Source organism: Diabrotica virgifera, chromosome 1 (assembly GCF_917563875.1).
Source record: "Diabrotica virgifera virgifera chromosome 1, PGI_DIABVI_V3a".
NCBI classification, from domain to species: domain Eukaryota; kingdom Metazoa; phylum Arthropoda; class Insecta; order Coleoptera; family Chrysomelidae; genus Diabrotica; species Diabrotica virgifera.
In genome coordinates, this window is record NC_065443.1 from 116,581,522 (window position 1) to 116,593,129 (window position 11,608).

The window sequence follows — 11,608 nt, forward strand, 5'->3', positions numbered from 1 at the left end:
TACTCACCTTCATAGTAGAAGCCTGCCTCAGCGAGGACTTCAGGTGTTTGAATCAAATCCGAGGACCATCCAACATAGGAACGTAGTCGGGCTTCTACGGTAGCAAAATTCGATTTCTTTGGGCCCCTGTGAGCCTGAACTCCCAACTCTCCTAGGTTTTGTTCGGTTCCGACTACATTGATGTTTGGGAACGAATCTTTAACGATTTGATTATTTTCCGGATTATTTCTATCATTACTACCTCTCCTTGCTTGGAGCCTGGAAAGAAGAAGTGTATACTTTATACTCATAGTTACAGAACTAGTGATGGTATCTTGATTATATATAGGTCTCCAATTGTATAAAAAGCGTAAAAATACTTTATTTGTATATAAAAAGGTTACAATTTAAAAAGCTTTAAGATATTAATAGAGATGGGAACGTATATAGGTAAAACGTAACATAGTTGTGTGTGTGTTTGAGCATTATTGGCTTCGGAGTCAATGTCCATTCGCCATCTGCCATCTTACCTTTATGGAATTATTTTGTAAACGTAACATAGTTAAAAGCAAAAGAAGGCAGATCAGATTAGAAGAAAATATTGCATGTCAAATACAGCACAGTCTCGTCTGCATATCTTGTGTTATTTATTTCTTCCCATATTCCTTCATTTGCGTTTGATAAAACTTCCTGGCAAATGTGTTCACTAAAGACATAGACGTTAAACAGTAGTGGTTACGTAGTGGTGATCAGTGATCATATACAACACTGTCCCACTCCAGGTGTTACCCTTATTAGGTCTGAAACTGCATCTTCCATTCTTATATTTGCTCGCTGATTCCAGTATAAATTCGGGATTATTTCCAGATATTTATCATGTAGGCCTTTGCTCTTCAGAATGTTACTAAGTAAATCATGACGAACCCTGCCAAAAGCCTTTTCGAAATCTATGAAACAGGCGTGTATCTCTTGTCTGACGTCCATGCATCGCTGTTTGACATTTAGAGCAAACAGAGCTTCTCTAGTACCAGCCCTTTTCTGAATCCCAATTGTGTCTCACTAATTTCAAGTTCCAACTTTATGTAAACACGGTTTTGAATTATTTTTAGAAACGCCTTAAGCAAATGACTCATTAACGAGATTGATCGATGACGATGACCGGAACATTATCTTACATTCCCTGTTTTGGTATTGGAATAAATGTGGGTAACAACCATTCTTGAGGAATAATACCAGCATTGTATATTTATATGATGTTGAATAGATGTAATATTATTGTATTGTAATAGAGTTGTTATTCATAAGTTTTAATAGTTCTGTAGGAATTTCGTCGAGTCCCGTTTCTTTTCCATTTTTAGCGTTTTTCCAGGACCGGTTTCACTCTTTATTTGTAGAAGAATGTTTCTATTGTCAGAAAATAATTCGTTTATAATTTTATATTCAGTCCATCTGTCCATTTATGTCCTTAAGTATAATACTCCGATGTGGCTTTTCTTTCGAATCCCTGCTATCTTCTTTACTTTTTTGTACACATTGAAACTATTGTATTTTTTGTTATACATAGTTTTGCATTTCTTCACATTGGTTTTTAAACCATAACTCTTTGGTATCTTTGATGCTGCTGCATCAGAAAGAGAATTTGGTAGTGTATTATTAATGGAGTGACTGACTTTATGAACTACTTCGTCCAGTGCTGTTTTTGTTGATTTTTTTTCTTGATCTTGATATACATGTTGGTTGACATTGAGAGGATAATCCCCCAATGGTATATCCTTAATGTGTCTATCAAGATTTTTTTATTGCCTTCAACAGAAATAATGCAAGACTGACATGCCTATAGAATTTAGGTAGGGCGTTATCTTATCGTCCTATTTTGTGTAGGTACACCACCCTTGCAGTTGTTCAAGTCTTTGAGCCCTAACGTTTCCTTTTTAGATGACACAGCCTGTTTTAAGTAGGCCTGGTTCCTCTGCCGGATTTTTGGAAAGAATCTTGTGGATTCTAGTACTGGCAGGTATATCTGAAATACTCTGGCAGAGCCTCCTTCAGGTTCCCTTTTCGCTCTTCTTATCTCTTTGTTGTATTCAATAACATTCTATTATTAATAACGTTAAATCCTTTTGGAAGTTTGTAAGTAGTAAAAGGGAAAATAACGCTATACCTAATACAATGACTCTTGGAGATCGTACTGCCTTCAATGGAACTGATATTGCTAATCTTTTTGCTAACCAATTCTCTTCCGTCTATACAAACCAATCCTTACATCCGCATGTAACCCAGATTTCACCTTTGGTTAATGTGTCTAATTATTATCACATTGAAATTTCAAAAATCTACGAAAAACTGTCTGAACTTAATATCAACAACGGTCCTGGTCCTGATGGAATTCCCCCTACTTTCCTTAAAACATTCAGCTTCATTCTATCGCGCCCACTTTTTTATATATTTAATAAGTCTCTATTAACAGGGGAATTTCCAGACTACTGGAAAAACTCTTATGCCACTCCAATATATAAATCAGGTCGAAAATCGGATATAGGTAACTATCGTCCCATTTCTATTCTTAGTGCTATTCCTAAAGTTTTTGAGAGCATTATTTCCGATTATTTAAGTTATGACTGCTCGCCAATTATAGGGGCCCAACAATTTGGATTTACATCCAAAAAATTAGCAATAACATATGTTGACTTTTTGACAGATGCTCTTGAGAGGGGTTTACAACTTGACTTTGTGTATACTGACTTTTCCAAAGCTTTCGACAAAGTTAATCATGAGCTCTTGATTCATAAACTTTATTTATACGGAGTTGATGGCTTTATATTAAAGTGGCTTAAGAGCTATCTTACGCAAAGATCGCAAATTGTCAGGGTTAATCATTACTATTATCATACCATCTCTGTTACCTCAGGTGTACCACAAGGATCACACTTGGGACCTCTGTTGTTTAATATATTTATCAATGATCTAATACCCTGTTTCCAAGTAAGTGAAACGTTGTTATTCGCTGATGATTTAAAATGTTTTAAAATAATCACATGTGAGGCTGATTCACTACAAGATGATATTGATCACCTATCTAACTGTTGTATGCAAAATGGTATGCGTTTGAATGCATCCAAATGCCATATTCTTCATTTTCATCGAATCATCTTCCAATATAGTATAAATAATCTGACCTTACATTCTGCCTCTGAAACTAAGGATCTAGGTGTGATCCTTGACTCCGCCCTTAGCTATAAATCACACATTTGAAGTACAATACAGAAGTCTATACTACATTCGCTCTCGCGAGATTTTTTTCGAGACATTCGGAATAGGAAACGTACAACACAAAAATTCCTACCTCACACTATTAACTGCTAAAATCAACTCAAATCAACTTAATCTTTCATTAAAAAAAGAAGAATTATTAGAAATAGTGGGAGTGTCTACTAATCTCATAACATTTTGTGAAGTTTATTTCTACAAAATATTTTTATTTTGTACAATAAATAATTTTCTCATTTGCTATCAATACATTATAATGGTTTAAATAAATAAATATTGATTGGCGTAAGGTTTATGTTATTTTTATGTCTGTTTACTATTAATAATATTGGATATGACCAGGTGCGTTGGTTTTGTAGTAATTTCCAGTCACTTCTGACAACTGAATTTTTCAAAAAAGAAATTACTAACGTCAGTGTCAAAAAAAATCTCGCGAGAGCGAATGTAGTATATGAAGATGCTTGGCTTTATAAAGAGAACCATCAGAGACTTTACTAACATCTCAGCTATTAAATCCCTTTATTTCTCCCTGGTTAGATCCCATTTTGATTACTGTTCCACAATTTGGTCCTCCTATTACTTTACTCATAAACTGAAACTTGAGGCTGTCCAACACAATTTTCTGAGATATACTGCCACTAACATGCATGTATACTACGACTATTCTGCATTACTGAACTTACCTCCTCTTGAGGTACGCAGAAAACAAAGAGACTTAATAATTTTATTTAAAATTATCAACGGGCTGTGCAACTGCCCCGAGCTTTTCTCCAAAATATCTCTATTTGTCCCCAGTCGTACGACTAGGCAGGTGCAAACCTTTTATGTTTCTTTTCATAGATTCAATTATTCTTACAACACATGTATTCCTAGAACTCTTCGATTAGCTAACTCGTTAAATAACCTCGAAATTTTTAATATATCAGTTTCCCTCTTCAAAAATCATATTTCTTCCCTAACTTTTTAACTTTTAATACTTTCGGCCAGAGCTTTTGTATAGTGATTGGTGTTACATGACCTGTATGTATTAGATAACTCATAACCGTTATACCTTGGAACATTTCTGAATTGATTTATGTGTTATCTTTTGTTTGTAATTGTACTGACCTATTCTTTTTTTCTTTTTTGTAACTGTACTACTCATAGAATTATTTTTTCTCAAACCACTTTGTTATGTTATATTATGATAATTTATGTTATATTATGATAATTTAGAACACTGTAACATTTATATCTGAATAGGGCTTGCCCGTGAATAAATAAATAAAATAAGAGTTTTAGTCATAAAACATATTATCCCAATCACCTTCCAACTGATTGTGTATTCACAGTTTTTGTATAAACAAGATTCTCCTCATACGGGGATGTATTTGATCCATACCGGTTTGTAAGAGACACTAAACATCACCAATTATAAGTGCTACATTCTTACGGGCCACATGACATATCCCTTCAATTGAGCCCAAATTAATTAAATTGGATTCATCTCACAACGGTAAAGTGGACAATACTGGATATCTCAAAACAGTAGTGCCATTGAGTGTATGTAGACATTGAACCAACAGCATATTTCATTCTGTTTTGACCATCTGTTCATTTGATCTTAACAATCCTCGTATACCACAAAAAAGGAGTACTATTGTACAATATTAATTATAGTACAATTAACACTAGTATTGTATGATCTCACATATATGAATATCGACCATCTTTGGACCTCTTAAAACTTAAATGATTCATAATGATTTCAACCTACAAATCTAGACATAAATTTCCAATATCTAAAAGTAACTGTATCACCTCTAATAGTAAACCAGCACAATAATTATTTTCAAATCAATATAAAACCCTGTATTGTTGTCATTATACTCCTACTAAAATATTAGCTATACATTTACAACATCAATTTGAACAATTTGAAATATTGAATATGTAGTCTAATCTAGGATATGTATTTTATAAAAACTATTAGACATTATATTATTAATCAAACATATATAAATATAATGTACAGAGAGCGGCAAAATTCTGGAATATTCTCAATAACAGAAAAGCGGCCTATTTTTGGATGAAAATGTGCAGATGAAAAAATGCAAAAATATATGAAAATTCATAAATCAATTTTACAAAATTGTAATTTATAATCCATATCAGTAATGCAAAGTTTTATCCTATGGAAATTTTTATTTTTTTAAAATGTTAAATCTACAGTAGAACCTCGATTATCCGTCAGGGCACCGGACCAAGGGTATGACGGATAATCGAAAAGACGGTTAACAGAACATTAAAAAAAGTTAAAAATTGATAATACAACTCTCAAATTTTATTTGTTTGTTTTGTTTGATAATACAATAAGAGGAATATGTGTTCGTGTTAATATTGTCGGATTTGGTTTAAAATATTCTGAAATCTTTGTTTCATTTTACCGATGCTTCACATTTTGCAAGGGCTGAATTTCTTAACCGGCGTAAGATCAAGCAATCTACTGTATTGGATTCTTTGGTCGAGAATACCACTCGATGAATGGTTGCATGTGCGATGCAGCTTCTTTAGCTTCTTTAGGCAAATCTTTGTCGGTTGCAAAGGCATCATCGACATCGCCCACCGTCAAATTCCAAGTTTGTGTCAGCTTCTGAAGCTGTTTCGTCAGCCTCTGTTTTGCCGTTTCAAAGATTCCATCATCTGTCAGCAATCGATAGCCGCTTGCGTCCTCATCACAAATTAACCATTCCTTAACCCGGCACCTGCCACGTGGCTTTGCAAGGCGCCAACTGCCACGTGGGGTGCTCACAGCACCCATTAAAAATTTTCTGTGATCTACTTGTTTAAAAAACAAAATAATGTGTTGAGTAACACAAGAATATAAATAAACATGTTTTATTAACTTATTAGCCACTAATATGTTATAAAAGTTAAAAAATAAAATGAAAAAGGTGTTATAAGCAAATTAGCAAGTACCAACCCATAATAAATAAAGTCAAGTAAAATATCTAAAAAAATTAAGATTTAGTGAGTATAGAGTCTATATTAATAATTTAAATCAGTTATTTCAATAAAAAATGTAAATTTGACCTGTTTATTAAAAATACAAAAAAAATTTAAAACTTAAAGTGCCAGATGATGACACCCCAATTCGACTTTAGAGCTGTAAGTTCAGAATGACACTAAATAACCACTTCAAACACTAACACATATATGCTATATAATATTATAGAAAGCTACTATGACGCACAGCTCAGTTACCAAACTTGAAATACCAAATATTTGATAAAAATGTGTTATGGGGTGCTGGTAGCACCCCACGTGGCAGGTGCCGGGTTAAAGTCATCTTTAGGCAACGAAAACACAGTAGATTCAGCCATAACTTCATTTGTTACCGCATTGTACGTTTCAGCGAATTTCGTTTGGCTTATCGCAATGCTAAAAGAATAATAATTGATGACTCAAATTTTTTCTTATGTAGTCAATACAACTTATATACGGACCCTGACGGTTAACAGAGGTGACGGTTAATGGAGAGACGGATAATCGAGGTTCCACTATATTAAGTAAACTGTTATTATTAAAAAAGTGGGAAAAGCTTGAAAAAACCACAAAAAACTTTTTTGCAATATAATAATTTGAGTGTAATAATACCAACTAATTCTGCAAAATCAATGCATGGTATATTTGACTCAAGTTACTGATGTCAGTTCTCTTGTTAAGTACATTAGAAGTCTTCAATATGAAACACATCTCTAAGAACTGTCATTTCGAAAGGTTGCGTTCATTACAAAGGATCTTGGTTTCATCAAAGTCCACCTTATGTTTTGTATCTATTGCATGTTGGGCTAAGGCACATGTTGGTTTCTTCAAAGTGATATCACTACGGTGTGAAATTAAACGTGATTTTAAAGCTCGCTTTGTCTGCCCTACATAACATGCGTCACATTCAGCACAAGGTATGTGATAGACCACATTAACTTGTTCCAAATGAGACAAGGGTGTTTTAGTCTTAGAGAACAAATTTCTGACTGATCTTGCATTCTTAATTGCAATCTTAACAGGAATATTATTATTTTTATATAGTTTAACAAGTTTATCAGTAACCTGAGGAAAATAAGGAAGTGAAGAAAACTGGGAAACAGGAGTCCCAAGATTAGTAGTAGGCAGAATTGTGATGTTAACAGTATTATTCGATATTGATCTAAGTTGGTCACCATTGGGTATGTCGTTCAGAGAAGAACCGTAACTTTGGGAAAAAAGAAATTTGTTGATAAGAGAGGAAGGGTAGGAGTTATCTACCAAAATACTTCTGAGTAACAGAAGGGATTCCCTTCGATTAACAGGATGTGTCAACCTATGTAGCCTACAGCTTAAAGCTTTAATAAGGTTTATTTTATATTTAAAAGGATGACAATAATGGTAGTTGAGAAACCTATTGGAGGCCATTGGTTTCCTATACCAACTTGTAATAAGTGTGTTATCTCCACTTCTAGTGACACGCATGTCTAAAAACGGGATACTATGGTTAATGGGGTCCTCGAGTTCACATGTGAACTGCAAATGAGGATCAAACCCATTGAAGATGGACAAGGTGGCCTGAGTCTTGTATGGTGGTAAGGCTAGTAATAGGTTGTCCACATACCGCTTAATAAAAGGAACTTGAAAATCTAAACAACCCAGACGGTCAGAGACTATGAGAACTCTGAGAAACCTCGTAGCTCTCAGTGCCAAATACCATCTTCATTGGTACCCCACTAAGGCCTGCTTTTCCTTTTAAAAATCCCCAAAAACTACTGGGATCATTTGTTAGGTTCTTTTCTATATTTTGTTTATATAATTTGTAATCATTTTTTGTTTGAAATTTTATATTTTTTCTGAGTGTTAAATACATACTCAACTTTTCTGCATTTGCCTTACCTTTTTTAACTAAACAATGCAGAATATTGATAAAAAAGTATCAAACAATATGATGAACTTCAATAAATGAGAGATCAAAATGGTCACTGAAATGGTGACTGGACATTGTCATTTATGAAACCACCCATACTGATCTAGGTAAGGTGAATTAACCATGATGCAAAAGTGTGAAATGGAAGAAGGAAGTGACATACAATGTGCGGAACCAGAAAAAACCTAAAACTAGCAATAAGAAAACTGTTGGCCTTCGTTGAGGACACAGGACTTATTATAGTTTAAGAAAAAGAACAAGGTATGGTACAAAGGTCTTACAATGAAGTGCCAGAGATTGCCTGAGATTGTCTTGCCTGATTTAAAAAGAAGAAAAATGCAATTCCTCAATAATACTAAGCTTTTTTCAATAACCTTGCATCAAAAAGCACACACAATGATAACATGGATTGTGAACGAAGCTTAAATAAATTTTAGTTCATTTATGTAATCTGTTATACTTATTATTCATGTTCAACTATAGTGATTTCCTTACTATATACAAAGAATTAAATCAAAACATCTGTATTATCTCACCATATTACAAGATTCATAAAGCAACAACACAAAATAATACTCAGAAGTAAGAGCAGCAACTAAGTATAAGTGTGTTAATTTCATAAGAAAACAACTAGATAATAAATTAAAACAGCTTTCTATTTCAAACAAAAATAGGTATGTATTTTAATGCATAAATCTATTATGTATAATATTACCATGGTATGGTAAAGAAAGAACATTTTGATAATGTAAATCTGATTCTTAACACACTTGTGAAATCTTTGATTGCGAAAAAATTACATAAGTCCAGAAAGTAGATTTGGACACTTTAAAAAAATAGTTCTAGTATTGCAAAGACTGCCCTAGTGTGAAATCCCCAAGGAAAAAGAGGTAGCCCAGCAGTGGCGTACTGGCCATATAAATGAATCGGTGCAATCACTGAGAGACTGCGGCCTCTTAAGGCAGGTCAAATAGGTTTTTTTTCACAAAAAATTTTAGATGCAACAAAAAAAATATATTTTTTTAATTATTACTCGAATGTTAATTTTACTAATAATATTAATAAAACATTAAAACAAATTAATTTTTTTTAATTGTAAAATACAGTTTAAGTCAATGAATAAGACTATTTACATAAATAGATTGCTACAGATAATATTTACTTTCATACATACAAGTATACAGTAGGAAAAATGAAAGAATACCCATGAACGAACATATAAAACACGCTGTATTTTCCTGTCACCGTGTCACACAAAAAATTGGCCAGCGCAAGTACATGTAATAATTATTGTTACATGTACTTGCACTGGACAATTTTCTTTGTGACACAGTGACAGGAAAATACAGCGTGTTTTATATGTTCGTTCATGGGTATTCTTTCATTTTTCCGACTGTATCTATTTATGGTTTTCCAATTTCCTTTAAACATCTAATATGTACTCTGCAGAATATAAAAATTTCTTGCAGATTTTTGACAGAATTATTGGAAGTATCGAAAATCGATTTGATCAAGATAAATCGTTTTATGGTGATATAAGCTCTCTACATCCTAGAAATTGTGATACAATAAAAAATGGTATACCTTTAACGGCATTTAAATCATTTACTGAAAAATTAAGAAATTTTTATCCTACCATATCTGCGACTGCAATTAGAGAAGAACTCTTGGATTTTTCTGAGAAATTGATTGTAATAAAAATAGGATTTTGCAAAATACTGAAATTATAGAAGAATGAGTTAATGATGAATACGTTCAGTCTACAGAAAATATGAAGGATGATATTATTAATCTAAGTGATAATGAACATGAAGTAACAAATGACAATGTTGTTGATATCGTGAAAACTTCACCTCCATGTGGTACTAAAAAGTGTAAAGATTGTATAGCTTGCTGTTACGCTGTTTTGCATAAGTACAACTTATATCAGTGTACTTATCCAAAGTTAAATATTGTATAAGCATTTATTAACTCTTTCAGTGATACAAGTATCTTGCGAAAGAAGCTTTTCAACATTGAAATACATAAAAAAATCGGTTAAGAAGTACTTTAACACAAGATCACTTGGAAGCATTTATGCTAATAGCTATAGAAAAAGAAGCTTTGTATAAGCTTAAAAATGATGAAATAATCGATGAATTTGCTCAAAAATCTACTTTAATGCGGAAATTATTGATCGAGAGTTAATTAATTATTTTATAAAATAATTGCAAAAGAATGTTTAGATTTTATTTGGAAGATTGCTTATTCTTAAATGAAAAATATAGCAAATTAAAAAAAATAATTGAATTCAAAGTTTTATGTTTGATTTAAAAATAATTAATATTTTTGTTTTTTTGATTTTATAAATAACTAATAAAACATTCTGATAATTGAAGGTAAAATGAGGATGGGATTTTTATATAAAAAATCCGCTTTTCTATAAAATCACCTGGCCGCTTGAAAAGTTCCAGCACACCACTGTAGCCCAGCACAAACTTAAGGAAAGAAAGAAGATCCACCATGGACAAGATAAGAGGTCAAGGAAAGTCTTAAAATGAGGTGAAGGTCTTAGCACAAAATAGAAACTGTTGGTGCGTTTTCACTTAAGCTCTATGCTTCACTTGAGGGTTAAAGAACCTTAACCTTATATACATATAAATAGGTATTTAAGTAATAAAGGTTAAATGACTTACCTAGGATTAATAACAGCCATAACAAATGGGCAATTAGGAAAATGTCTCTGGTGTTCAGTATCTGGATCATCACCAACCTCCCAAGCTCTCACAACGCCTTTACAGAAGGCACACTGTGTATTATCACCCTCTTTAAGGTAGTAAAAGCCAGCTTGAACCAAACTATCTGGTGTAACAATATCAGCAGCAGGCCAATTTTCAAAAGAGGCCAGTCTAGTCTCAGACGATCTGTACATGTTTATCGAAGTGGAAGGTACACGAGAGGATGTTATAGGAACGTTTCCTGAGGTAGAGGGATTCAGTACGAAGGGACAATCTCGGTTTAAAGCTATGTGTCTAGTCATGACTTGATCGCCATAATTCCATTCTGATATCTTTGCATGGCAAGCAAAACACTCCACTTCTAAGCCTTGTTTTGTGGCAAAGAAGCCGGCCTTTGCTATTCTTTGGGGACTTACTTGTGCGTCACTGGGCCATTCACTAAACGTTTGAAGACGATTTATTTCTTGGTGCATTTTGAAGGACTGGTTCTAATCATGCTAAATAACTATGTAACTTAATGAACAACATTTTAGGAGCTTCTTCTGTTATAATCATTCCGAAGAGAAAACAGACAACCGAACCATTTGATCTTTTTGGGAAATACTTAATTTGATTAGTTTTTTACTCTTATCCCGCACCACACAGCTGATGACAGATAAGGGAATGATCGCTTGATCGCACTGACAGGTATATAGGGCTTTTCATTCACAGT

The 11,608-nt window shown here is 33.2% G+C and overlaps 1 protein-coding gene across 1 annotated transcript in view; it reads right to left on the minus strand.

Annotated features, from left to right (window-relative positions):
• Positions 1–11,568, minus strand: part of LOC126890594 (death-associated inhibitor of apoptosis 2) — a 110,886-nt gene extending 99,318 nt beyond the window's left edge. The window contains exons 1-2 of the mRNA XM_050659668.1: positions 10,855–11,568; positions 8–258 (exon numbers count right to left, since the gene is read on the minus strand). Coding sequence (XP_050515625.1) covers positions 8–258; positions 10,855–11,369 — 766 coding nt within the window. The 5' untranslated portion in view covers positions 11,370–11,568. The remainder of the gene's footprint in view (positions 1–7; positions 259–10,854) is intronic.
• Between the last annotated feature and the right edge of the window lie 40 nt (positions 11,569–11,608).